Source organism: Anopheles gambiae, chromosome 3, assembly GCF_943734735.2.
Source record: "Anopheles gambiae chromosome 3, idAnoGambNW_F1_1, whole genome shotgun sequence".
Lineage (NCBI taxonomy): Eukaryota > Metazoa > Arthropoda > Insecta > Diptera > Culicidae > Anopheles > Anopheles gambiae.
This window is the reverse complement of record NC_064602.1, coordinates 1952056-1979584: the sequence shown is the minus strand read 5'-3', so window position 1 is coordinate 1979584 and position 27529 is coordinate 1952056. Positions and strand designations below refer to the sequence as shown.

The window sequence follows — 27529 nt, the reverse complement described above, 5'->3', positions numbered from 1 at the left end:
TGCTTTTGTTTTCGTTCTTGTGACAGATCCAGCTGGACAGTGGGAAGTGTTCGAGAGAGCGCGTCCAGACAACGCAGCAGCTGTACGAGGCGAACCGGCCGGAGCTTGCCGGCTTGAGCGGACCCAGGAACGTCTTCCGAGCTGGCCGCAGCAGCAACGGCACCGGCACCAACATGATTGACGCTCACGGCAACGCCTTACCTCCGCTCAGTCCCTCCAGCAACAACAACACCACGACCGAGCTGGAAAATGACAAACCGATGCTACCGATGACACCCGCAAGTAAGTACAAGACGATTGGTGAATCCCTATAGCTGCTTCAGAAAGGGGGATAACGTTTTTGGGCGTCGTCGTTTTGGCTACTGTCGTGTCTAGAAGGGCAGAAATACGAAAAGGAAATCGATCAGCTTCGCTGACGTTAGTGACGCAAAGAATCGGGTCAGAGCAGGCGGTGAAGCTCTTGTGGTGTCGTTTCGTCGCCTTCGACACACACAAACACACACGTTCAGTGAAACGTGTCCTGTTTATGGGTTCAGCTAATCCTGCGGGGATTAGTGTCAGTAACACGTTGCTTCTCGTCGTGTCACAATGCCTCGTGTGCTACTAGGAAATGATCCTAGGCAACGCTTGGCGTCGGTATAGTTAGCCACGGTGTAAGTGATTCGATTAACTGCTTTTGGCTGCAACACGTCCGAATTTATTCATGTGTTTGCAGACACCGGCATAATGCTGATAACAACAGTTCCTGGAAATATGTATGACTTTTCGCAACATAACATTTCCCATTGTATGAGCTCGTCGGAAAGATGCGTCCAATTTCCAAGCAAAAAGAAGTAGAAAAAGAACTGCAGAAGCAAAAACCTTCCGGTTCAACAAACCTTGGTTGCGAATTTAACGAGTCCCTGCTTGGTCCCATCGCACTTCCCCCAATACATTCAACCATGCCAACCATGCGGCACTAATAGGAGCCCAAAACATAAATGAAGCCCCAAACACGTGATGGTGTAACAGTGGCTGGTAATACGTTCGCTTCGCTTATTGTAAATGCCTTATCAATAACAATTTTTCTTTTCCACCACGCCTAACTGCCCGCCCCTTTCCTTTCGCTCTTTTTCTCTCTCGCTTGACGTCACCCGGTCGTACAAAGTAACGAAATACGCATTCAATATGACCCGGCGCCCGGCTCCAAAATGGCAATAGAGCCACCTTTTCCATTTCCGAGTAATAACTTCGTTAGGCACCTGGCAAGCCAGTGCCGACTTTCTCAGGTCCAGTCCATCATCATCATTGCCTTCCATGAGTATATCGACATCGTTGTGTCGTGTTGGCTGTTTCGTATCGAGGGTTCGTTTGGGCGCCTTTTTTGTCGTCCCTCTCCAATCGCCAAGGGTGGAAAATCGAATCAGGATGATTTTTCGCTCTATCGCCCGTATGTGGTGCTTTTTCGCACTGTCTCGAGCTAGTAGAGGTTAGGAGAGGCAATTTTGGGGATTCGCCAAAAATTACAACAAAGCTCCATCGTCAGTGACTGAATATAACACACATCGAAGCTATAGGGAGTTTTGTTTTTTATTTTTGTTTCTGTTATTTTGTTGTTACGACAAACGTTTGTTATTGTAAAACACATAAAACAAAAAGTAAAAAGGAACATCAACGTCAGTAGCATTCGAAGGAGCCGATTGGCCAAAGCCCCTCACACAGGTGACCTAAGTTTAGCTTCAACATACCAAATCAATTCAATTATTTTGTTATAGATTCTGTCCGGCCCGCCTTGCGCCCCCCAACATTGCTTTCAATCGCGCTTGTTTGTTAGTTAAAAATAAATCATGAATATGTCGATCCTGTCAGGTAAAGTTCGCTTCCGAGCTGGATTTACGGCCAGATGACAATACCCCACCGCACAATCACCGGGTATCACCGGGTGGAACTGAATAGCTTGCGGCAATCGATGCCTATTATGGCCCTTGTCCGCCCCCGCGGCCAATCGTTCTAGGGGCGGGAGTAAAAGACGCCGTTCTACACTATCGAACTAAATAGCTGCAGTCTTCTTCCTTCCAACTGGTTCAAACGGTAAAAACTCCGCCCGAACAATCAAACCACACATTTGCCGGGCGCACGCTTTCCCAGAACCGGCGATAGCGATAGCGACGTCCTCGGGGGCTCGATGTGGTCTTGCGGTCTTGTATTGGGCTTCATGAGGGAGAGAGGCGGAACGATACATGTTGCGTGTCGTAAGGTTCGTTTGGCAGTCGTTATCCTCCATCGAGCGTGTGGGCAGGGGTTCCCTTCCGGCGGCCTGGTTCTAATTCCCGTTCGGGGGTGAGCATAACTAAACTGGCCCTCACCTTGCCCGCTGATATGGGTTTCCGTAGTGTGAGGCCAGAAACCCCAGACGGAAAGTGATTAGTGTCTGAGACTTTGGCAAACCCGCTGGCGAAAGACAGGAGGCCAATTTGCATTTGCCGCCCGTAAAGGTAGGGCGTGGTGGGTCCGAACGTACTTCCCCATCGCTAGCGGAAGTTGGGTGATCACATTCAATTCCCCCAAGCGACATTACACGGGGGCCGCCTAGATGTCGCTTGTTACAATGTTACGATTTTAGGCAGTGAGGAGTAGCATTTTGGAGAAAAAGTTTGGGTTTTTTTTTTGGGTAGGGAATACGCTACTTTGTAGCCGGAACTAGCACCGTGAGTGTGGAATTATCTGCAGTGCTGTCGCAGTCAAGCACAGCGGGAGGGGACGCTTTTTGCATGGAACGTGCCCGGTAGAACAGCAATCGTGACTTGAAGCAAGACATCATAATGGTTTGTCTTCATGTATTTTGAGCAGATGGAATTTTCATAAAATAGCAAAGCAGTTGTAGTGGAATTTTTCCAAAAAGTGATATTTCTATGTCCTTCCGGTATCTCATTATATGGTAGCACAGGTTTCTAATAATAGAACCTCATTCCATTAGAAGGTTTGAAAGGATTCTTTTGCCGACTCATGGTGACGAGTGTAGGAAAGGATATCCTTGAAATATTACATTTCAAGGCCATCGCGGTGTGCAAGATGATTAAGAGATAACTACACTTGTTTATGCGAAATTCACCAACAAGTCTAGTGCTAGAAAATGGTCTTTTGGTTTTCGCTGACGCGAAAGTGACGCCCTGACACGGTGTCATGCGCTTGTCCAATGTACAATCCCAAGCGAAATCCTCTTGCCATGAGTCAGCAGCTAGTAGGCACATGCTAACATATAAACACACTACCACCCGTGAACACAGCCGTTCGTAGTGTGTAGTGAGTGGTCGACCGAATGTCGGAATGCCAAATCAGCAACGTTTCCTCGCCACTGAACCATATACATGCGGCACGTTTACGGCTCTGCACACACACGGAACCGACCGCTTACAGCTCAGGTTGGCACGTTGGCACGCGGACTGCACTTATGCTGCGGTACCATTCAACCGTTTTGGATGATAAAGCAAAGTAAAGCCTTCCGGCGAACGGAGAACAGAGGGAAGCCGTCGGAGACGAGCGAGCGAAGTTGCCACGGGTAGCTTCACGTGCCCGGAGGTTGTGAATTATAAATAACTAAACGCGCACACGAATGCTTTACGCGTCCTGGCGCTGTTCTCGAGAGTTATGTACACCGTGGTACGTCTTTATTATCATCAAAACTTACTCTTCATTTACACCCAGGGCCCGGAGGGGGAGCTGGAAATGGTGTGAGCTGGAAAAGAACATTTCTGGAAAGTAGTTGGATAGCTCTCGAGAGCTTTTCTCCGCTTGGGCTGGGTGTGGCCACCGGTAGGATGGTGTTAATTTAATATTTCCTGTCCGCATTACTCTTCGACAGAGCGAACTTCCCAGGAACGGTTTGACTGATTCGTTTTTTTTGTTTCTCTCCTTTCTCCATCTCCTCCATTGCAGAAGCGCTCGATTACCATGGAGTACACTTGACAGACTTCGAAAAGCAGGAAATCGAAAAGTACAAGGAAATTTACTATCTCGGCCTGGACGCACGCAAAATCAACGCCAAGCCGGGCGTCGGCGCGAACTCGGGTTTCGATGACGAGAACGGATGCTATCAGAAGGTAAGGAGGAAATGGGGTGCTTCCGCCCCCAGGCAGTCCGCTCCACTGACAAATTGATACATTAACATACTTTCCTTTGCTTTCCTTTGCTTTTTTGTTTGTTTTTAGATTGTGCACGACCACATCTGCTACCGGTACGAGATCCTGGAGATTATCGGCAAGGGCAGCTTCGGACAGGTGATCCGGGCGCTGGACCACAAAACCAAGCAGTACGTCGCAATCAAGATCATCCGCAACAAGAAGCGCTTCCACCATCAGGCCCTCGTCGAGGTTCGGATACTGGACGAGCTGCGGAAGAAGGACGCGGACGGAAGCCACCATGTCATACACATGCTGGACTACTTCTACTTCCGCAACCACCTCTGCATCACGTTCGAGCTTATGAGGTAAGGGAGCGCGTTTGTTCGTGTCCTGTGGTGGATGCCATGCAAAAAAACGTCGCGGATCGTACACCGCAGGGTCTGATTGAGCAATAGCTCCAGTGGGTCGATTTCCCTACGTCCATAACGGCACGAGCGACCAACCCGTCATAAATCTTTCCACACCCGATAGTAAATGGCGTGCAATTTGGTAGCTATTAGTGGGAACATGCACTCTGCTCGGCACAAACCATCGGCGATGCGTCTTCTGTGGGTGTAGGTACATAGCTGAAACAGAAACTTCTGTACCTGAAGTCTTTGGGGCAGATTTGTAGAGGTTTCGCTTCTCTACATTACGGTTACATCACCGCCTCGAGTGAACCTGGAGCCTGAAAGTCAACCACCAATCTCGGACCCAGGGACACTGGACAGGTTGGTAATGGAATTTGCGTTTGCAAAGTGCAAAGTTTTTCATGTTCTCCAATTGCCCCTGAACTTTTTTGAGGATTCTTTTTTGCGTTTTACATTTTAATACCGTAAAACGCAATATGGCATATGATGGGAAAGGAAGAGCGCAGTTTTTCTTTCCGCTTAGTGTCGATCAACACGGTGGGTAACTTTTAGGCTTGCCCCCGCAAACTCCAGCTCCAGTGGGGCTAGAGTTCTTTTGCTTGAACCAAGGTACCAAGGTTTACCAGTTAGTTTATGATTTTTTCCCTATTTTACTCGTTAAACTTTTGCCGTTCGTCAGCACAGAACGTGCTCTGGACGTTTCCGTACGGTCTGCGGGAGTGTTTATTTTGATTTTGCCGCTAAAAATAATCCATTGCGAACCGAAAATAAATCCAATATATTTGCCATTTTTTCTCCTTTTATCGAACAAAACCACCTCCACCTTCGTGGTTTGTGAATTTGGTTTCTGTTGTTGTTTTGCTGTGTTGATTTCTTACTCTCTTACCAACACGCGCGTCTTAAATGTGGTTTGTTTTTGTTTTTCCCCCTTTTCCCTTAAACGTTTGCTTTCAATCTCATTTCCCCTCGCTCAACACACCGGGTAAACCGATTTTCCGACTCCCCCAACATTGTCCCCTCATTGGAAATTCGTCATTTGTGAGGCTTCTTCCCCCGGCGGGGTGCCCGGCGAAAGATAGTGAAGAGAATGCGCACCCTCATCGCAACGGGTCAACCAACCGAAAAAAGCCCCAAACCGCAACGTGGCGCATCGTCGTAACATAACCTCGTGCCTCGGTTGCGGGACGATGCGCCAGGGTGAATGGAGCAACGCAATGATTTTTGCCGGTTGGCTGATAGTTTGGGCCAGATAAGCTTGTTTGCCGTAGTCGAAATGTTGTTTTAATTAAATCTTACCTTCCCGCTCCCCCTCACAAAGCTTTGTGGATTATGGTGGTGAGCATTATGCTACACGGAGGTAAATGTTTTGCTTCATGATGAATTGCTCGCGATGGCGCGTTTTTTTTGCTGTTTCTTTTTTGCTTCTCTGGGCTGTTGTTTCACCGATATCAGCACCGATGATATGCAAATAAATCTCAGTAAAAGATAAATCCACCCTCTCCATCTGACCTAGCGATGCGGCGGGATATGGTTTGCTTTCTTTCGAATGAGGTAACATGCGCGCGTGTGTAGCATTGTTTTGTGATGTGCCGGTGGAAAACGGAAATCACAGACAGGGTTGGTTTTTATGTCGGTGGGCTCAACATTTAACGAGCTTCAACGAGCCGGATTTATGGGCTGAGTTATGATTGACGGATTGAAAAATTGTATATTGCAATATAGATATGATTCAAAGAATTGCGCACTCATGGGGGCAGCTTTCTGACCCGTGTTTTAATGAGCTTTTAACGATTGATCGGACGATATGTGCGCTTTCGGGCGCATCATTCAGGTTTGATTACAATCCGTTTTGAATTTGGTTCTTTGTATCAACACAAAAACAAGCCTTTCCGCGTGCCATTCAAACAAACAAATCACAAAGCTTCATTAAAACACCAGCCAATGAAAAATAATCTGATTTCCAGGCTAGGCTAAGTAGGCTTCATTCTAAGACGCCACACTGCTACTCAGAAATACCCTCCGTGTTTGTTTTGTAAACAAACAAACCGTTCCCCCTTTCCCTCGTTGGTGTTTCTCGTTAATTTACAACTATCTGTCCCTTCGATCGGAGCGTACGATAAACTATTATCCGCCTACTAATTAACTTTAATAAAACGGTTTGCCACAGCTCCTCGACTTTTGCTAGCACGCACCCCATGCTCTGCTGGTTCAATAATTCCAGGCAAAAAAGACACAGAGCAGAAAAAAAACTCCTTGTAAACTTGTGGTGTAAACTTTTCCTCCTGCTCCTGCTATAACAATAACGCACCAGCCCCCCCCACCCAATGCTTGCGTATGCCGGCAGTATGCGTGTGAGCTTTTGCGGTCAGCTCCCGTGACGCAGAACCGGCGGGCGGCTTAACCTTTGACGCATTGGGAGGAAGTAGCGCGACAAGGACACTGCGGAGTTGGTGCTTGAGGAACGAAAAAGTTTTGTAGGTAAAAATGAAAAATCACATCCATTGGTAAACTTGTTCCTCGTACATGGATGTTCACTCTTGTGCTGTGGGAACTACCGTTACATTAGCCAGATGATAGAGTTCCCATGCGTTTGGGATGTTTTTTTTTCTTTTTTATACAGACAAACATCGGACGTCATTCAAAACGGACTCTAGGTAGTGGTGGGTGGTAGTTGTTGTGCCTCACTATCATAATCTATCGAGCTGCAGTCGAGCTGCTGAATGCTGGTTTGGTTAAGGACAAAGTTTCCAAGACTTTGATGTAACAAGAAACGACTTCCTATGGTTGAGATTCTATTTTAGTCTGCAACTAAGAATAAATGAGCCGCGGGCGATGTTTGCAGCAGCGTGGGAAATCAGCAGCACCAACGCCTCAAACCCACATCTTATTGACGTGATGAAAAATCATCCTTTTCTCTACCGTCCGCGTGGGGTTGAGCAACTTTTGCATATGTCGCTTTAAGGGGTAGGAAGTTGCCAGACAGAAGGTCACCTTACACGACGGGTTTTTTCACCGTCTCGTTAAACTTTCCTTTAATTCACCATAATATGTCAAACTTTATCCACAAATGATGCATCATTGCTGTAACGACCTTCATAAATCAACACAAACAAGCCATGGGTGGGCTATGGTATCGCAAGTTCCATCTCTCTTGCTTCGGCTTTGACGGTAACTTCGTGGGACATTCTTGCATTATTTTCTACTGCAAACTTGTGCAATTATGGTCACCCTTTTTGCCGGTGCGTGTTGCTTGCACTGCTGCTTGTACCATGGTTTTGCCTCTCTATTGTTGATCCTGAAAAGTTCATCGCAACATCGGTTTGTGCAGCACCGGGGACGAATTTAAATCCACCCCAAAGCAAACACAGGACCTCGTGATAATGCACGAGTTGAAGGTCACGGCTGGCAACTGAGCTGGTCACGGCTGGCAACTGAGCTGGCTGCAATACACAATAGGATGCACTCGCTGTGCAGTCTTTACACGGGAGCGCATGCCATGCTCAGGTAAATTACCCCGTGCAACCAACGTGCTTTGTGAAAGGTCGTCCGCTTTCGGTGTGTCATTTGTTGCGAAAGCTTTTTTAAAAAAATGCCTGCCGTTCAAATAATGTATGGATTATGCCTTTCCCAGCTAATTTGAAGCAATTAGTTATGAGGAAATGCCCGGCCCCGGGGGGCGCAGGTTGGCGTGCCTCCGTGCAATCGCTGCCATTAAGTTGTTTGCCAAAAGGAGGCAACGCTGTGGATCGTTATCATGCTGCAAGGATCAGGGCAAAAAGCGTGCCCGCCAAATCCGTAGCAAAAGCACAGCCAGCGACCGAAGGAAGATGGGTTTTCTGACCCAACGGTATTAAACAACGCGCGGTGGTTGTGTAGCCTTGGGCCGCCCCGGTATCATTGGCAACGGTGAAAATGAGTGGGCAAATTTCTTACACCATAGCAGAAACCACCAAGTTGCCTTTTCTGTGGCGGGTACGATAAGAGCCGTTCCAGGAAAAGAAACCAATCCTGCCAAGAGATATATTTTCGGTATCCAAGAAAAACATACAGCCAGTTTCGGGGCAAGTGAACAATATTCAATGACATAATTATAGACTAACTTTTGCTCATTGCCGGCAAACATGAACCAGCGCGTTAATTTTGTTTATTTTTACCAACGGTTCGAACCAAAGCAAATGCGTTTGTTTGCTGGTAATGTAAAAAGTTGACAAAAGCAGCCAAGTCGTTTCCGTTTACTGCAATTAAAAGATTGGGCCCACGGTGGGACGTTGTTATTTTTGTATACAAACTTTACCTCACACGAGTTGTTGTGTCATTCTGGGCGAACTTTTCCCTTCCACGCTATTTAACAGTTCCGGTCGTTGCGTTTTATGGCAAATGGGCACCGTGCATGACATATGGCCGTTAAGCTAATTGATGCATTTCACTAACTTTGTTTGTTTGTGCCTCTTTCTTACTCTCTCTCTCTCTTTCTCTTCCCGCGCAGCCTCAACCTGTACGAGCTGATCAAAAAGAACAACTATCAAGGATTCAGCCTGAGCCTCATCAAGCGGTTCTGCAACTCGATCGTCAAGTGTTTGAGATTTCTCGACGAGTTGGACATCATTCACTGTGATCTGAAACCGGTAAGCTTTCGACAGGGGAAATTGATTCTGATTTTGATTCTGAACGCGCTGATCTCAATGCATCCTTGCTTTTCTCTCCATTTCCACACACTCACCAACAGGAAAACGTGCTACTGAAACAGCGTGGCAGCAGCACGATAAAGGTCATCGATTTCGGCAGTTCATGCTTTTCCGACCGGACCGTCTACACCTACATCCAGTCGCGATTCTACCGGTCACCGGAAGTCATCCTCGGCTACCCCTACGACAAAGCGATCGATATGTGGAGCTTAGGTAAGCATCGCCCGCGTTTGCTGCCCTTCCTTTCCCATGGTGCGCTCAAATTCATGGCCTCAGAAAGCGGGAAGTACAGAAGAAAAGGCCCGAAAAATCCAAATACATCCGACCGGGGCAATGGTCTGGCTTTTTTTTTATTGGTTTCATTTTATTGTTGAGTTTGTCTTTTACGCCCATTTTGGTGACACGGCCGAATGAATTTTAGATGATCCTCTGACAGCAAGCAGCGGAAAAGCTCTCCCACTCACACGCCACATCACGGGGGGGGGGGGGGGGGGAATGTTCCCTTTTCCGTTGACCTCCGTATTAATCGAATAGTGTCGGAAAAGGGAATGAATATTTAACCGAATAATCAATCCGATCCCACGCGCCCAGCCAGCCTGTTTGCGAAACGGGAGCAATGACACGGAGCAAGAAGCAGAAGCAAGAGTAAATAAGACCAGCAAAGTTTTGTGGGATGGCGAGCATTAAAAATTCAATCGAGAGAATGATTAATGGTGTGTAGACACCATTGGTTTTGTTGGTTTGGTGGGTCAAAACAGCACAAATCGGTATCATTAAAATGGAGCAAACACATATTGGGATTTAAAAGCTTAAGTGTTTACGACAAGCAATAGAACAAATAGGATAAAAACATAATTCCATTTTCCCATTTCGCTTCGATGGAGACGCACGGTGTTTCACGATTTGATTCCGGTGCCGGAGAATAATAGTTATGCGTCGTCAGCAATTTTGATTGCCACAAGCTTCCAATTGCATGTTGGCGAATGCGCGCAAATAGAAATGCATCTGACTGAGCACCGACGGAAGGGGGTGTTCCCGATTGGAAAACAAACAACACACAATCAAGCGGCCTCAGCCACCGGGTTGAGCTTTTTCCAATCTTCGTCACGATCGTTTGCAGCAGCTCTTGCCCTCCCCCCCTCTCCGCGTACACCACATGTGTGTATGCTTCCGTGCATTCTCAGATTCTCATGCACGTGGAAATAATCGATTGACCTTCCGTCCGGTGGCAGCTCCACCAAAAGCCTCGACACTGGCCGCTTTCTGTCCGTTTCCCCGAGGCGGGTGAATGTGGGTCTGCAATGCGCTTTGCGTGCAAATTATGTGACCACCCGCGCCCACTGCGCAGTGTGTGCAATGGGAGAGTGTTTGTTTAATTTTTTATCAACGACGTCCGGGACTGTAATTGAAAATGTGCCATGCGACGAGCATGTAAAGCCACGCGCTGCTGCTCCAACAGTGTTCAAGTTCGCATGGAGAGGATGGATCCTTCACGGAAGGATCTACTTCAAAAGGGGGGCGCGTTGCATGATTATGTAAATTCCTGGCCAACTCATAACCAGCAAAGGCTAATGAATGTGTGTATGTGAACGATGAGCAACAACGATATGGGAACGTTTAACTGGGTCCGTCTCAGTCGCAGGTACAACGCACTTCACCCGGATCGTTCACTTTATGGTGCATCGTAAAGCAAAAAAATAAAAAAAACGCCGAAACCATCCAGTGTGGCGGTTTTTGTGGCGCTCTATTTGAATTGTGTGTCTGTGTATTGACGATTGATTCAGGAGGGCACTTTTCACATTAGTGTTCAATTAGTTTGTGGCGAGGAGCGCGAGGGTGTTGAGTGCTGTGTGTGTGTGTGGCCGTGAATAGTAGTAGTGCACCGCGCCACCATTGCCCTTCGCATGCTCAATCGACTGACACCAAATATGCGTCGTTTGAAGGGAGAAGGCAAGAGAAGGGAGGGACCACACATACACACACACACACACACACACACACACTTAACTCAACACCCTTTTTCACGCCGCTTCTAACCACTTAGTGGTAATTGAATCGAACATGCAACACATATACATGCGGATGTGTGCGGATGGTTTGTTCCAGTTGGTGGAAGCTCCGGCGAGGTTGGGCTGGAGGGATAGTTGGTCAATTGAACATTCACACTGTGAAGGGGTTAATCCTTTCTTTCCCCCCCTACTATTGTTTGCTTTGTGTAGGTGAAACTAATTTGCAAACTGATCGATGTTGAAAGGGGATTTCACTACGAGGATGCGCCCTTTTGCGTCATTTCAGTGGATGCGATAATTCTAATGTTTATCGATTTCACATCTGTTTTGGCTAATGTTTTCATTATCCAAAAAACACTTTTGTCTGACACTGTAAACTATAATCGAAATCTTTCTTCTTGCTTTCTTTCTTCCCTCTGTTAGGATGCATTTTGGCCGAGCTGTACACCGGTTATCCACTGTTCCCGGGCGAGAATGAAGTCGAGCAGCTGGCGTGCATAATGGAAATTCTGGGCGTACCGTCCAAGGAGGTCTTCCAGCTGGCGACCAGGAAACGACTATTCTTCGGTCAGTACCTCCGGCAACGGCAAAAACAAAAAACGGCCCCACTGAACGGAAATGGCAGCGAGTGGTGGCCTCGTGACCTGATTATGCTTTCTTCTTTCTCCCTTGTCTTGAGGAGCAAAACGGCAGCAAAATGATTAACAATATTATGTTTCTCTCCTTCTCTCTTCTCTTTTTCTCCGGGTTCCTCGGCCATGTCCCGCTCCATTTCATCGACCATTTCCCGCAACGGCGTACAGATTCACGAGGAGTGCCACGGTGCATAACCAACTCGAAGGGACGCAAAAGGAAGCCAGGCTCGAAGACCCTGTCCCAAGCGCTCCGATGCAACGATACCGTGTTCATCGATTTCGTCAGCAAATGTTTGGAGTAAGTTTTTTCCTTCTTCTTCTGTTTTGTTTACCGGAGTGGGCAAAAGGCGAGGGGAAACATTTTCATAATTATGACTAAAGCAGCACCCGCCTACGGCCTAGTAAAGCCCGCGACCGACGAGTCGAGGACCCGTTGAACATTGCCGCCGCGTAGCGGTTCGCTCACGCTGACGTAAAACCCCGGAAAAACGATTCCTAGTTTTTCCTCCGTTTTCGAGTATTTCATGGCGTGTGAATGAGTGTTTCCTTCATTACGGAGGTTTGGACGTTTGTTACCCAGTTGCGTGCCAAGTGTGTCAAATTGGGGGTTTTGTGTGCTCAAGCCGGTGGCCCGGTTTGGTCGCAAATGGTTAACAAATCGAATCTGGCCTCGCTCGCGACCGTCCTGCTGACCCTGTGCCCTGGTAGGGAAATTCTACTGCAGTCAGTATTTATCGCGCTCTGCCACTGGGCGAGACACGCCGGAACCGGCAACCGTGCTTTGCGTGTTCTAATGACCCCAGCACAGTAGTAGTGGTAGTAGTAGTAGTCGAAATAATGCAGGAAGAATGTAGGTGCCACCAAGGCGACTCACAAGTGGAATGGAAAACTGAGCGAATGAATGAAAGAATGACTAAGAAAATCTTTTCTTTGACATCTTATGAAGCATATGATCAGTAGGGAGAGTGTATGTTAGATATACCAGGTTACTAACTCGCCTTTATCCTCTTTTCAGGTGGGATCCTCATAAGCGCATGACTCCGGAACAGGCGGCCCGTCACGAATGGCTCCAGGTGAGCGCGTCCAAGGCCTATTTCGGCTCCAAGTCCAAGGAGAGCAGCGACACCCAGCTGAACTTCCTACACAAGCAGCAACGATCTCAGCCAATGACACCAAACACCATCCTGCCAGAGATAAAGACTCCCTCCAACCGTACGCTACGGTTTACCAAAGAGCGCGTCAAAGGTAACGCATCCAACCCAACTCCATAGCTGTGTGTTTGTGTTTGCGTGTGTTTGCGTGTGTGTGTGTGTGTGCGTATGAGCTATTCGGTAAACAGTTGGTGCCCTTTTTCCACTCGCGTGCTGTTGTCCGTGTTGGAGCTTTCCACGATGCGTGACGTAACGCCGCACCGTTACTGCAGACGTTACGCACCGTTGCATGCAAGTCCTTGTGTCTTTGTCCGTAATGCTTGGCTGTCCGCCGGTCTAATGCTGCTTCGAATGCGCGTCCTTGCTTCTCTTTTTCCCCCGCCCTTTCGGCGCTTCCGTAGGTAAAACAGCTAGCAAGCCCACCGACAGCGGCGACGGTAAAGCTTCGGCTTCGGGTGGTGGTGGTGGTGGTGGTGGTGGTGGTCAGAAGCAACCGCTAACGAAGCTGCTCATTAGTTGTACTACCGTAAAGGATCTGATTTCGATATTCGATAAGCAGAAGGAGAAATGAGAACATTCGCGTGACGAAGCGCTCTTTCACATGCATCTATCGCAACGTTCCAACAAATCGTCCTCATCGCCGCTCGAAACAACGAAACGCAGTGCCTTTTTGCCTTCCATCTGCCATCCTGCCAAAACCGATGCTTTTAACTGCCCTCCCCACTTTTGTAAGCTTTTGCTTTTGCAGGTTAGTTCTACAATGTCTGTTTTGTGTGTGTGCGTGTGTTGAGGTTTGAGTAGCATTGTCCGGGCACCTGTCGTCGCCCTTCATCATCTGTTTCGCCAACCGAACTGATGTTTTGCATCACATCACACATCCTGCAACAAACCGAGTTCTCTACTAAATGTTGTATGTGTGTGCGTGTTGTATGTGCCCCATCTATGCGCCGTGTGTTGTGTGGGTATGCAAACGCGCCATAAAGTGCTTGCCGTCTTTGCTTTCCTTTCACACACAAAAAAAATAGACAATCAACAGAACGAAGACCAACCAACAAACGTTTTGTTCTCATTCCCTTCTTCTAGACCTATTGGAAACGACACCCTTTGGACACTTGTTAGAATCTGAATTGTGATTGATGAATTAGTTGGAATTAAAAACAAACAAAACGTAAGAAATTGGCTAAATAACGGTTGCTTCATTCAAATTGCTTGCATCCTGAAGCGTTCTTGTGCGAACTACGTGGCGGGTGGTGATCACGATTCATTTGTTTGTGCAGTGTGACGTTACATTTGTCGTTCATAAAATCAGCATCGTCTCGGAAAATTTAAATACCAAACACAGCGATCTCTTTGAAATGAAGTAGTTTTAAAGCTCGATTTGTACTAATATTGCTCGACTCTGTAGCTCTGATTTGTTGCAGTTTACTGATATTTTAAACCTCTCTGTGATAAACCATTCGGCTGACGATCTCTCTCTCTATTACTTTCTATCATTTCTATGTTCCGACTGCTCTACAGACTAACCCATTCTCCTTCAGGAGTCGTATCAAGTGTGATAGAATAGAGCATTGAAAGGTATGGATTTCATACTCTGCATGCCCCGAATACGCATTCCACTTCCGGTGATGCATTTCGTACGTCCTCCCCCCCGGATCGTCCGTTCCCTCTACTCGCCCATTAGTGTTTGGATCGTTCATTTTGTCGTTCAACATTGTTGAGTAACTGTATTAGCATCGGGTACATCCTCCAGTGTGTCCATCGCGTCCCAACACCTTCATCGTAACCAGTGCATTTGATCCATTTCCGATCCGCCGTCCTCTCACATACTTCTCACACCAATGCGCATTAACTCTCATCGCGCATCAACCAACGGCTCTGCTCATTGCACCTTGTCGAGGTATTGAACGCAGCCAACTAATCGATTCCTTACCCTTCTCTATCTTTGTTTGTAGCAACCGATCTCGAAACGGCACAACAGCAATCCTCATTGCATCGGTTGACCAACGTCCGGAAAGTGACTGCCACCGGCCTAACGAACCTGTCCAACAACAACAGCGGCCACCACGGTATCAGTAGTCTTCACAGTGGTGGTGGTGGAAGTGGCAGCAGTAGCCACCACAACAACAACAACAACAACCACCACCACATCAGCACGAGCGGCAGTACGCAAACCATCAACGGGTCGTCCAAGTACGCGTCCTCGACATCGTCCGCGCACCATCACCATCATCATCACGGTAGCGCGATGCCACACTCGCAAAGTACCGGCGATGTGTCGGCCATCTTTGGCCGGGCATGACATGAGACGCTGGCCCGCGCAAAGGATACCAGCAAAATCATAAGCCTCATCTAGGGCGTCCTGTCCCTCGTCGTTCCGAGAGCTGCTGGTGCTGCTAGCCGTTGCTCCAACGGCTCTCGGACGGAGGGCACCGGGTGACGCGTACTGTCGCCCCGCTCGTCGTAAGCCGTTCTTCAGGGGTAGTTCAGGGGTAGCTTTGTAGATAGAACAACTTCGGTACGAACGACCGTGTTCCAGGTGATAGTGTTAGTCTGTCTTGGGTCCCTCTCGGCCACTCTCCCCTCCCCTCTCTCTCTCTAGCAGTAGTAGCGAATGGTTCAACAGGAACAAAAGACAACATGACGCTTCCAAAGTACTTCCTCCCGTAAGCAAGTGGACCCCGTGTTTGGTTTCGTAATATATCCCTTAACGGAGGACGGAAGACGCGGCGTTTGAAGGTCGGTGGCTGTGGTCAAAATAGAGAACCGGTCGGGATTGTAGGATTGACTGTGACAAACAAACAAAATCTTAGCATCCATACAACTATTCAAAACCGAATACTAAGCCTAAGGGTAGCGGTAGCGTCGTATTTAGCATGCAGAGTAGGACACGGACGAACGCGCGAGGTGGCGTTGTGCAGACGAAGGTGCAGATTTCTTTTCCTGTGTTGTTGATTTGGCGCAGCTATTGCGCGGCCAAAGCGTGAGCAATTTTCAAACGAAACGTTCTGTCGGCCATAAGTAAATTCCCGTAGTAACAGTAGAGGGCGAAGCAAACGAAGACACGAAACTCGAAATTCTAGTTTGACCTCGAAGTCTAAGGTATAGGACTCGGTTTTAGCCAGGGCAAGCAAGCGTCAGGTTACAGGTCCCCTTTGTAGAAAATCCCAACCACATCCGAAGATAGGTGTACCGTCACAGAGAGAGAGACTAGCGCGGCGGTGCATTAGGTGCATTAGGTGACAGAGAGCAGATGTATTCTTTATATATATACAGGCATGCATACACACATATACATATATATATATATTTATTACGGTATAACACAAAAAACATGATGGTAATCTGCTAGACAGTGTTTGTCGTATCTAGAGATAGGCCACAGCGGGTTTGCTCCAGCACCGGTGATAGCTGGGTCTCAGTGATGTGTCGAGGTAGAAGAAGGAGCCTAGAAGCCGTTGGCGGTTGAGGGTTGAGTGTGAAAGAGCAGCAACCGCGTCGGCGCCGGAATGAAAAGCTAGTGACTAATCATTAATTTGTAAGTAATCGTTCTCCCTTCTCATCCTCTTAATGATCGCGTATCGTTTATTCTTCCCAAAAATGTATGTCCCTCTCGATTGTTGATTACGTTCAGTTGTTTGTTTAAGGCAAAACAGTCAAATCAATCCTTCTATATACGGTCTTCTTAGAGCTTAAACGAAGAAAGTGAAGCGAGTGCAGTCTCGCTCTTTGCATTCTTTTCTCCGTCACCTGCCATTATTTTAGTCGGCAGAGCAGGCAGAAGTAAGCAAGTGTTCCCGAGACCCCCCTCCCCCCAATTGCCCCCTCCTCTCTCTAGGATGTAGGAATAGGACTGTACGGGAATATGGAAGTAAGCCACACGGTAACAATAACTATGTGTATAACAAATCATTTAATCAACAACAAAAACACAAACACACCTTGATGTTGGGTCCCCGAATGCGTCCGAAAGATCCGGTGAGCGCGTGTGATTTCAACGTAATCCCGGTATGAAAGCCCATTAAAGTACGCGATGGCGCCCGGAAGCCAATGATGGAGCTCGCGTGGCATACATACATGAAAGACACAGGTGGCCAAACAGTGTGCCCGTAGATGGTGGCGAGTAGGGTGGAACACGGGGTGCGGGGCAGAGAGGTGAGAGGAAAAAAAACAAGCAAACGATAGCAGGGGTGATGATGATAATAGTACACGCGTAAGCAAACGAATATATAAAAAGAATAAAGTTTTAAACTCATTACTATGTACGACAAGCTGGTGTCGGTGGATAGTGTTGTGATATGTATGGGAAAATGAGAAAAAGTCGCAATCCCACAACGTCATAAATCGTTTTCTCAATATTTTTAACCATTTGCGAAGGATTATCTGGGCGATCTCATGCCAACAATCCATTAAACAGAACATTATATTTGAACGCGATTAAAGATTCGGGAATACATGTAATTGATTATTGGTTAACCATCCCAACACCGTGTGTAGCTTACAGTTTACAGGATAGGCAGCAGTCGTTCGCTCAGTAAAATGTTGTGTTACGGCTGAATGCTCCACAAAGACGAAACTCTTGCGGCATCAGAATTGCTCTGTAAATGGAATGAAAAACAGAGCGATTAGAAACAACAATTAAACAAGCTTTTCTTTTGCACTACAAACCTCAGAAACTGTGGCGTTCCCGCACCCTTGCTGACGGTGTTGCCACTTAGCCGTAGAGTAAATTGCTTTTCGATTGGATCCGGCAGGGTCTGTAAATGAAGGGGGAAAAAGAACGTCATTTACATTTGTTGAACGCACCCACCGCACATGAAAGTAACGTACATTGCCGCCCTTGGTCTGTTGGTCGCTCTGCTCGTTAGCCGCCCGTTTGGCCTCGGCAAACAGCACCATCAGGCGGCCAGCAATTGCACTACTAGCGCCCTCTGGTAGATCTGTTTCGTGCGACTGAAGCAACCCCTTCAAAAGCTTTTCCGCGTCGCCCGAAGAGCTTTCGCCCGGCGCTGCGAACAGCTTTCGCCGTAAGCTTCGGGCCTGCGTGACGATGCACTCAAGCTGCATCATTTCGGCGAGCAACTGCTGCTCGTACTTTGTCTGAGAGTTGGCCCGCCCCGGGCCACTGGCTGCGCCACTTCCACTGATCCAGCTTTCCCGCGACAATCGACAGCAGGCCGCTGTCATGCGGTCAATCAGTTCATCAAACGCCGGCACGACGGCTCGTTCCGGCGTGGCATTTGCGGTTAGCGTGAGCACGCCCACGTGAAACAGTGTTGCCATCGTAAGCTGCGCTATCTGGCCGATCGTACGTGACTCCAGGAAGTGTAGCACTTTCTCCGCCTCGCGCGTATCATCGAACAGCCGTTTCTGGCGCCGGGCCGGGATGGCACGCGCTCCTTCCCAAACCGTTTGCCACGTGTTGCCCGGAATGAGCATCCGTGCGCTCAGATGTCCCTTCCGCCCGAACGGGTCCTGCTCGTCGACCGGCTCGTCCTCGATCCAATCGCGCGGGCTGTACCAACGGATAAAGTCCTCCAGCTGCCCGGCCGGGTTCGCCGCCTTAAAGCTCTCCATGTCGGACAGCAGCGAGGCGCTCATCATTTGCGTGCACAGCTCACTGCCGGGGCCGAGCTTCAGCATTACCTCCGCATCGTCCTCGAGCTGATCCTCCGTCTTCGGGACGGGCTCTTGCGTGACCGGAATGTACAGCGGTTCGTCCGAGCTGACCAGCAGCATGTTGCCGAGCCGAGACAGCCGGCCCGTTGCGCCGGATTCTTGCTCATCGTCCGAACAGTCAAAGAACTCCTCGTCCGACTGATCGGTGGGCGCGGCGGCGGCGGCTGCCGTTGATCCGGTGGAACGCATCGCAAACGGGAGTCCACCGTCACGTAGCGTGCGCCGCTCCATGCACACGTTCAGCATCTGAAGCTTCTGGTGGAGCAGGCAGGTTCTCGAGTCCGGGAATCCGCTGGCCACACTGCGGAAGAGAGAGAAAGAGAGAGGCGAAAAGAGAAAACAGTCAGAACGAGCATCATGATGAGGTGGATGATGATGGGGCCTAATTGTGCTCTCGTGATCGACAGCTGGCAAGCGTCCATGTTCTAAAGCAAAAGAACGCGTTAGAACAACAAACACACACACACATCGTTTGGGCACGCAAACATACATACATACATACGTACAAGACAAGCATGATAAAACAAAACACCCACCGAAGCGCCACATTTACATGCGTTCTTCTTCGTCTTCTTCTTCGTCTTAGCTCACGATCGCTCGATCGATCGGATTCTTGTGTCGGAGCCACGTTTTAGAAACAATCATATTAGGTGATTATGCACTTTAACAGCTACCATTACCGAGGAACCGAGGAACGGACACTGGAGAGAATGCCCGGTGAAGTGTGGCAGCAACACAAACACGTTTGTTAGGCGGAGGGAAAGATGCCGAAGACACACTTAAACACCGGCTTTCCCAGCACACACACGCACGCACAGGAATCCCGCTTTGCGAATTGTTTTGGGAAGGATCATAAACTCCAGTGCTTCTTCCCGCGGGAAGGTTTTCAGCTCAAACGAACCGGGAACTAAATGAAGTAGATGAGTTTGGCTTGGTGTCTGGTTTATGTTTCTGCACCAACACATCTTGTTGATGAAGAGGATCGTTTAGCAGGGTCGAAGAAACGGTGCAAAACTGTAACTCTTGTGGCAGGCAGTGAAGCTGAAAGGAGAGAAGCCGTTGCTGTTGCTGCTGCTGCTGTTGCTGCTTGTTTGTTTGATTTAAACATTCCTTTAATCACTTCAAACTACTCGTAAAGCTGGCAGTCTTGTTTGTGTAAAGAAAACAAACGAACCCGCAATTCGGCACCGCTGCTATTTCGTGCTGAGATCGCTTCGTTGATATAGCGCATTAATGGGCACGGGAATTGAGCTTTGCAGTGGAGGTGAGATTAAATAATAATCTGGTGCATAGTTAATTTGCAAATGAATTGTTTTTAAGGCAGGATTAAGTTGTGCGTTTTGTGTGTTTGGTTTCAAAATTAATGACTGAACTGATCCACTTTCTGGCTTTCCTAATGTGCACCAACCACAACCAACGGAGTCAATAATGCCGTATTGTTTGAACTTTCTGTTAAACGCAACATCCATCATTTTGCGCTATCCCAGTTTCACCAAATATTTGCTGATCGTTTGCCGAGATCTTGGCTCTTGATTAGCTGCAATTGAAGTTTTCACTTTGCAACTCAATTGCAACTTCCCCCCCCCCCCCCCTACCTCCCGCTTCCAGTACGGGTGTAATTGCCATAAGCTCTCTCTATCTCTCTCTGTGCTATTTTCGACTATCGGTGTGAAAAATCTGTGCGACATCATAAAATGCACCTATGGGTTAAGCAAAATGTGTCTTTCTCCCAAACAACGATCAGCTGGAACGATAAGATCTGTGAAGAGTTGCATCTATTTCCGTGCGAAACCACCAAAGTGTGTCAATTTAGTGCATCATCCTCTAACCACACACCCAGTCACACACTTAACGCCAAAGAAGAGCAAATCTTCTCCGACCCAAACGCCAAGAGGCACGCGGTGCAATTACCCCACTCATTGCGTCATTATGCGCCGGTTTGAAGCTGCTTTGCCACACAGTTTGCGTCTGCATCTGCTGCGTGCATGGCCAACTTCAACCTCGCAAACACACACACGCGCGCACAGTCAAACTTTGGAAGGTTATCTTTGCATGCCTTTTGGATCAAAGTTTTCCAACAAAGATGTGGGAGGGGGGAGGCAAAAACATTGGCAAGAAAGATGCAAACAATTGGAAAATAATGGTAATATGGTGTGTGTGGTGTAGCCTTCTTTATCCGGTGGGTTATAGCTTCCCACTTTGAGGTTGCGTCGGTAGCTGGAGCCATTTCTATAGCTGGAGAGGAGCAACTTTTCAAGGTTCCAACACAACCAACCAACCACTGCTGGTTCACTGACCCGCCGTAGTAGGCGATGGCGCGAAAATTGGCTACAACTTCATCGTGTTGGTGTTGCTGCGCGTTGTGGCAAAATTGTGTTTCGATTATTTTAATACACCGTTTGAGTAATTGAGATGAGTACACCAACTCCCTCCCTGGTTTAGGAGTGTGAGAAACACTGTGTCCACAACAGTAGAGTCCTCGTTGGACAGTAGCACCTATAAAAACAAACAAACTGTGAGTAGTAAATCTAACCACCATTAGCAAAGCGCCAGCCATTAACAACAGCAACCAGCATCACCAAACACGATGTTGTGGTTATTGGCACAGAGGAATCTGGGTGGCCGATGGTCGGCCATTTCAACGATTGAGTACGCTCCGACTGGTACACACTGGTGGTCGTCATTTCGCTTTGAGGTTTCTGGTGCGAGATGACAACATTTTTCCATCCTTCCTGCACAAACCGTCCCCATCCGTCGGCCTACTCTGTGTGTGTGTACCGCCGATCTGCTTAGCAACCAACCAACCAACCATCACTGCTGTGGCATGCCGTTCGTCTGTGTAACAGCTGGTACGACATTACCATTTCGCAAAATGACTTCCTTCCGTGGGGCCGTGTACACACACACCTTCTTCTTGCAGTTGGAGCAGTACCCCGCCCGCAGTTCCTCAGCAGTCAATTAAAATCCAATAAAGAACGCAAAGCAGTCGGCATAATTTACCAACCGAACGGTGCTGGGGCATTATGAAATGAAATAAAAGTTTGGCTACAGAGAGAGAGAGGGAAGAAATTATTGTTTTACATAAAGAACAGAACAGAAGTCTTATTGCACCACAGAGAAAGGAAATTGTTTTTACTAATCAAAAGTATTTAGAAAGACTCTCCAACGACAAAGAAAAAGGACACGGAGCGTTCAACACAGTTGATTGTCATGTCTGTTTTTACCTCTGCGTTGCTATGGAAATTGGACCCAGTTTTTTGTCGTTGTCGTTGTTTTTCTTCCTTCAGCTCATACATCTTTCTTATAACCCTTGTCAATCCTAAATGATTTCCTACTTCTCGGTTTAATTTACCTTTTTTCTCCTTATCCTTTCCTCTGTGTGTCGTCGTCTATCTATCATCCTCATTACCATAAATTTTTGTTTCATTTCTGTTGCATTTTGCTACATTCTTTCGTCTGCGGCCCCACAAATCTTCCCAAGGAAAACCTGGCATCAACCTGCTCCCTGCACCCCGGGTGTACGTGAGCAGAAATGGAAATGGCGTGGCTTCTAACTTCCTGTGGACGCTAATTTTGTTTGTATATTTTTGTAGAACCTCCTCCGCGGGTGCTTTAAAATGCCGTTTGTGCCTCTGGTCGTTTGGGAATCGTGGGGTGGCGGAAAAACGAATCCTTCACAAAGTGTGTGTGTGTGTGTGTGTGTGAAAGAGAGACGAAACAATATAATCCCCCAATAGAGCGAATATGGCGGGACGATATGCCATTTGCGAAAAGCCGGCAGCTTCCGGCTTTACGGTCGTGTGACGTCGCTACCGATCACGTTCCAGGCGTTCGGCGTGGCGGGGCGCGTTCTCTGACGTCATCAGCGAGACACACCCACCCAAAGCACCCCCCTTTGCCCTCCCTCTGCCCAGCCCTTCGCAGTAGACGTAGACCACTTGCCTAATGGAACGTGAATGATTTATTGACCTTTGCGAAGACGCCGAACGCCCTCGCGGATGGAGAATTTTATTAACCACACACTCGCCCTAATCCATCCTCGTTGGCGGTGGCCTGAATTAAGCCTGCGTGTGTGTGTGTGTGTAGTGTACGCTTTTCCCGGTGGTTTTGTGTTCCTTCTTCCGGTCCTGTTTTCCAGATGAAGTGTAACGCGTGCTGGGGAGGAGGCGGCAGAAGGACGAAGTACAGTATATTAGATCTCGTACCTTTCACAAACCTACTTTGTGTCCAATATTGAGCCAAAGGACATGTACGGTGACGGTCACACACACATAGCTGATCTTCCCATCCCCCTCCCTCAAGGCACATCACTGGAAGGCGTCCAAGATAGTGGCATCCTTTTGTTTTTTGTGGCAAGCTTTTTCCCACCTTCATGTAAATTTTGTGGCTTGTTTTTGGCAGTTGCTTAACCCCCGACGCCCCTCCATCCTTCCCTCGCCAACACACCATAATGATAAGAGAAAATTGAGGCCGAAAGGAAGCCATTAATCAGTGAACGCCTTCGAGCCGAGGGGGCACGAGGTGAACGATTTACGATGGCAGCTGACATATGTGTCAATCCGCGGTTTATCTTCCAGTGCCTCCCGCACACAAGAAGAAGGACCTCCACAAGGCGACGGACTGCCTTTCACGCGCTTAAGGGAAGTCAGTTTTTGCTCTTGACGTAATTAATGATTCGTAGCGTTTTCGATCTGCTGCCAAATTCCATCCTTTGCGGCGCTTTATCCTTTTTGCGCATCAAAGATGAAGCGATTCGATGGTAATTTTAATGCGCACTCATCATGCGAAATGTCCACCCCCGTTCGTGCCTTCAGTTTGCGTAAAGATTTAAAGCCATTTTTCTGCCAAATTGAATCGTGCCTTTGTTGGGCTGCGCGAAAAAAGCGCAAGTGGTGGCACAATTTAAATTATGGCAAGGTCCTTTCCCTCCCTCATCGAACAGGGATTCGACCTCATTAATTTGTGATTTAATGTTCTAATGAAAAATTTATTGCCTTTTTCGGAAATCTGCATCCGCCACGCTCCTGCGCCGAATGTTTTGTGGCCAGTTCGCTGCTAATCAATACCGGCGGGTCGCTGCGTGGCGTAAAGGTGACGGGGGAAACGCGTTTGCTTCCTGCTTTGTGCGAAGCGGAAGTCATTCTGAATGGGATTAATGGTGGGTGGCTGGATTGGGGTGGGTTGGAATATGAACTGATAAAACACAGCCTAACAGCCGAGGAGGAGCGGGAAGGAGCAGGAGGAGTTCGATCGCCGTGAAAGCATGCTGGAAGTTCATTTTCTGATGGCACGCGCCTCTCTTTGCGGCGTTCATTCGGCGGAGGGGAAAGTACGCGTAGAGTTCATTTCCATCCAAGCAAGCGGTGCTGGTATGGCAACCGCCTTTTGCTGTGTAGATTAATGGAAGGAAAGAGATGAAAGGGCATGTAGCTGAATGTAGGGATTCGCGCCGGGTGAAGGCATTTCCGGAATAAGTTTCATGAGCTGGAATTTGGACGCTTCTGAACACTTCCACGTGCCTTTAGAATGTCAGCGAAATGGGCTTTAAAATTCACAGTAAATGTTAAATGTCTTCATTCCTTATACAAATAAAACATTTTCATCCAACTCGTGTTAAATACAATGAAAAAGGGAGATGATAAAACAAAACAAGAAAAATAAACCACAAATGAAAGAAAAACTATCTTCAAAGAAACGAGAATTGCATGGCAAAAAAGAGATAAATGCAAGAACATTAAAATGCACTAACGTAAGTGATTATGCAGTTTGTAGCACATCATCTTAGACATTGCGGAGAGAGAGAGCGCGCAAAAAAGGAGAAATGTAGAAGAGTAGATAAAAAAGTGCGGTAAACCAGCAACATCGAGGAAAAATGTGCAACACAACATGAATCTCACTTCGCGGGATTGCGGAAGTGCGGGCGGCCACTTGCTCCAGTTCTGTGCGTTTCGCGAAACAATATTTATCCATTCGACACACACACACATACACACAGAAACTTCCCACCCTGCGTTCCATCGACTGTTGACGGGTCACGGGGGTAGTAGCGCATACCTGCGGAGAGCCTAAGCTACGGTACGGCATCCCCCACTCAAAAGGAACTAACCACACAACAACAAACGATGCAAGAAGAAAGGGGACAAGAAAACGAGATAGAAAAATAAAGCTAGACAAAGCTTTCGCTGCCCACCGCGCCACCGCCTAGATGAATGGCTCGAAAGAACAGTTACTTTGGCCCGATGATGCAGGCGACGACGACGATGATGATGATGGTGGCGACAACACAACAACAACATCGTGGCGCTCAAACCATGCCGGATTGAGTGACTGTGTTCGGAAAGCGGAAGCGACGAGAGAGTGAGAGTTTGTTTGAGTGACTGCGTCATGACTGCGAGAGCAAATTTCAACATAGACACGACTTTTCCGGCACCGGCATCCCTTCGGATGCTGTGTGTGTTGGCTCTGTTCACAATTGTGGAAGAGAGAGCGAAAAACCCGACAGGAAAATCCAGCCAAAAGCCGTTTTCTCCGCACGGGAGAAAGCGTGAGCAGAATTTTCCGAAAGGATGCGACCGACCACCAGCCTTGTTGGTTGTTATCCTTTGCGGGAGGCTTTATGCTTGCCGCCGCTCTCGAGCCGAGCGCATTCACAGCGGAAAAGCGGTACGGAAAACTTCATCGTCCGAAACACCGGTCGCGAAAAGTCGGTGTGATAGCGAGCGAGTGCTTCTAAGTTCGTTTTTATTTGGCACGCGCCTAAACCTACAACGATGGCATCAACGATAAAATGATAACAGTTTGCGGTGACGGTTACTCGGCCTGGAATTACAGTGGTACAGAACGTCCGTCAATGTAAGCAGACGCAGCAGTAACATCAACCGCACTCACACAGCAGCACACGCGATCGCGATATCAGAAGAGATGCTGTGCGGAGGGCGAAAACGCGAGCAGATCGCGGCGTTGGTAAGTGTTGTTGTGCGCGAGTGGCCCACCCGATGGCCAGCCACCAGCATCGCAGCCGAGCGCGGGAGCATGCCGTGCCGAGCAGTGTGCGCCACCAGTTAGTCACCTGTGAACGTTCGAGCCAGCCGGAGCAAACATACTCTTCGCGGCCCTGCTGGCGTAGATACATCATTACGCACAGCCCGTTTTTTCATCTTGCTTATGCGAGCGCGCGATCGCGATCGGTGTGTGTATGTGTATCATAAGTGTGTGTGTGTGTGTAACAAACAAACATCTGACACGTGTGTGAGTGTTCGATACGTGCGAGAAGATAACACCAGACACAAACCCAGCAAAACCCAGCCAGCGCAACGACGAACGGTGAGGAAAAGAAACATAAAACGGGAACGTTGGCCTTCTTCGGTGCGCGAAGAGAGCGAACAAGCAACGGGATCTACCCTGCCGCGAAGGTGAACTTCCCATTCTTCGCCACGATCTCGTGTGTGTGTCTGTGTCTGTATGCGAACGAGCGGGCCGAGCGAGTCCGAGCTGCAGCGCTGGTGAAAACGGGCGTTCGTTGCTTGCGGCTAGTTGAAGTTGTTCCATCGAAAACGGTCGTTCGATAAATCGGAAGTGTTAGAGTAGAGTTAGGTGGATTTTTTTTCCTTCTATTCTCGCGATCGCGTGTGTGTGATAGAACAGTGGTTCGCGGTTTTAATTGCTGCAAACTTTTCCGATTGATTTTTATGTTTGTTTCGCGGAATTTCCCCACGTCCACTGCGTCTTCCAGCACACTCGTTCCTGGAGGGATGAGTCAATCAATCGCTTGACACGCAACACACAGGTGTCCCCGATATTATTCGCCCGGCAAGCAAAAGCGCACGCGAGAGAAATCAAAAGAAGAAAGTGCCGTTAGCGATTGAATTCTTTCCACTTCCACAAGCGCGTGCGGTGGCGTAGGATTGCGTCAACCGTACACAGTGCGAGAACGTGTCGGTATTTCGGTAAGGAACTGTTGGGACCTAAACTCTCCCAAATGCGATCGTAAAACGAATATGTAAATACCCCAAGCACCAACCCCACATACAGCCAACCATTCTGGTAGCGGGAATTGTTTCTAAGTGAAGTTAATTCGGCGTGATCATACGCGATCATTACATTGCGTTTTCAATTGCAAAGTGTCCCACAACACATCCCACCAGCTGCTCTTGCCGCCTTGATTCAATTCGTTTGAGTGCGTGTAGTGTTTCTGTGTGTGTGTACTGTGTAGTTGTCGTACTGGCCGTTTGATTGAGGCCGATCTTCCCCTTTTTGGGAGGTGAAGTGAAACGAGAAGAGTTTTGTGCCCGTAAAGCCCCGAATAAAAAGTGAGTGCAGTGGAGGTTATTTGGCGACGTGTTATCGTGTTGCCATCTTGCCGAAAATCTCGCAGCCGGCCGATAGGATCGCGCTCAATTACAATAACATAAAACGAGTGATTAAGGTTAAGTGTGTTCGTTCGTAAATTGGAAAGCATCAGTTTTTCCACCGGCGAGGAGAGGTCGCGTGATTTACGGCGTTACCGGGTCAGTGGCAGTGGAGCAAGGGCTCCGGCAACAAAGCAACGACAACAGCACAAGGTGTACGTGTTTTTCAGACCCATTAATGACTAATTTAGTACACTTGTTTCTCTTTCCCCTTAGCTCCAATACCCCATTCCTTTCCCTTATCAGTGTGTGTCCAGTGAGCTGCTGTGTTTGCTGCTGGCTTTCGCGAGCTGTCATTTATTGTGCCCATCGTTAGATTTTTGCCTTCTTTATTTATGAATTTATGTTTCGGTGTGTACACGACGCGCATCACTTTTATTGCCGCGCCGCTGTAAAACTACGCAGAGAAAGTACACAGCAATATTTGGTTTCGCGTTGCGTTTAGTGGAAAGTCT

At 48.1% G+C, this 27529-nt stretch overlaps 3 protein-coding genes across 17 annotated transcripts in view; 2 read left to right on the top strand and 1 right to left on the bottom strand.

Annotated features, from left to right (window-relative positions):
* Positions 1 to 17252, top strand: part of LOC1278112 (dual specificity tyrosine-phosphorylation-regulated kinase 2) — a 59006-nt gene extending 41754 nt beyond the window's left edge. For 4 of the 10 annotated variants that reach the window (XM_061657474.1, XM_061657477.1, XM_061657475.1 and 1 more), the window contains 9 exons: positions 27 to 282; positions 3916 to 4079; positions 4188 to 4465; positions 8997 to 9135; positions 9237 to 9408; positions 11628 to 11771; positions 12008 to 12137; positions 12855 to 13084; positions 14943 to 17252. In XM_061657474.1, the coding sequence (XP_061513458.1) occupies positions 27 to 282; positions 3916 to 4079; positions 4188 to 4465; positions 8997 to 9135; positions 9237 to 9408; positions 11628 to 11771; positions 12008 to 12137; positions 12855 to 13084; positions 14943 to 15289 (1860 nt within the window). In that variant the 3' untranslated portion in view covers positions 15290 to 17252. Of the gene's footprint in view, positions 1 to 26; positions 283 to 3915; positions 4080 to 4187; positions 4466 to 8996; positions 9136 to 9236; positions 9409 to 11627; positions 11772 to 12007; positions 12138 to 12854; positions 13085 to 13391; positions 13739 to 14073; positions 14159 to 14508; positions 14566 to 14942 lie in introns of those variants that run through there. The other 6 variants (XM_061657481.1, XM_061657478.1, XR_009766065.1 and 3 more) reach the window with 5 other exon arrangements.
* A 131-nt stretch (positions 17253 to 17383) lies between these two features.
* Positions 17384 to 27529, bottom strand: part of LOC133393276 (rab3 GTPase-activating protein catalytic subunit) — a 113656-nt gene continuing 103510 nt past the window's right edge. Inside the window, exons 2-4 of the mRNA XM_061657473.1 lie at positions 17818 to 18967; positions 17656 to 17744; positions 17384 to 17585 (exon numbers count right to left, since the gene is read on the bottom strand). Coding sequence (XP_061513457.1) covers positions 17519 to 17585; positions 17656 to 17744; positions 17818 to 18967 — 1306 coding nt within the window. The 3' untranslated portion in view covers positions 17384 to 17518. The remainder of the gene's footprint in view (positions 17586 to 17655; positions 17745 to 17817; positions 18968 to 27529) is intronic.
* LOC1278113 (leucine-rich repeat and fibronectin type-III domain-containing protein 3) overlaps positions 25311 to 27529 on the top strand; it is a 104066-nt gene continuing 101847 nt past the window's right edge. For 2 of the 6 annotated variants that reach the window (XM_061657468.1, XM_061657467.1), the window contains exon 1: positions 25312 to 27227. The gene's annotated coding sequence lies outside the window, so the exon portion shown is untranslated. Of the gene's footprint in view, positions 27228 to 27529 lie in introns of all 6 variants that reach the window. The other 4 variants (XM_061657472.1, XM_061657470.1, XM_061657469.1 and 1 more) reach the window with 3 other exon arrangements.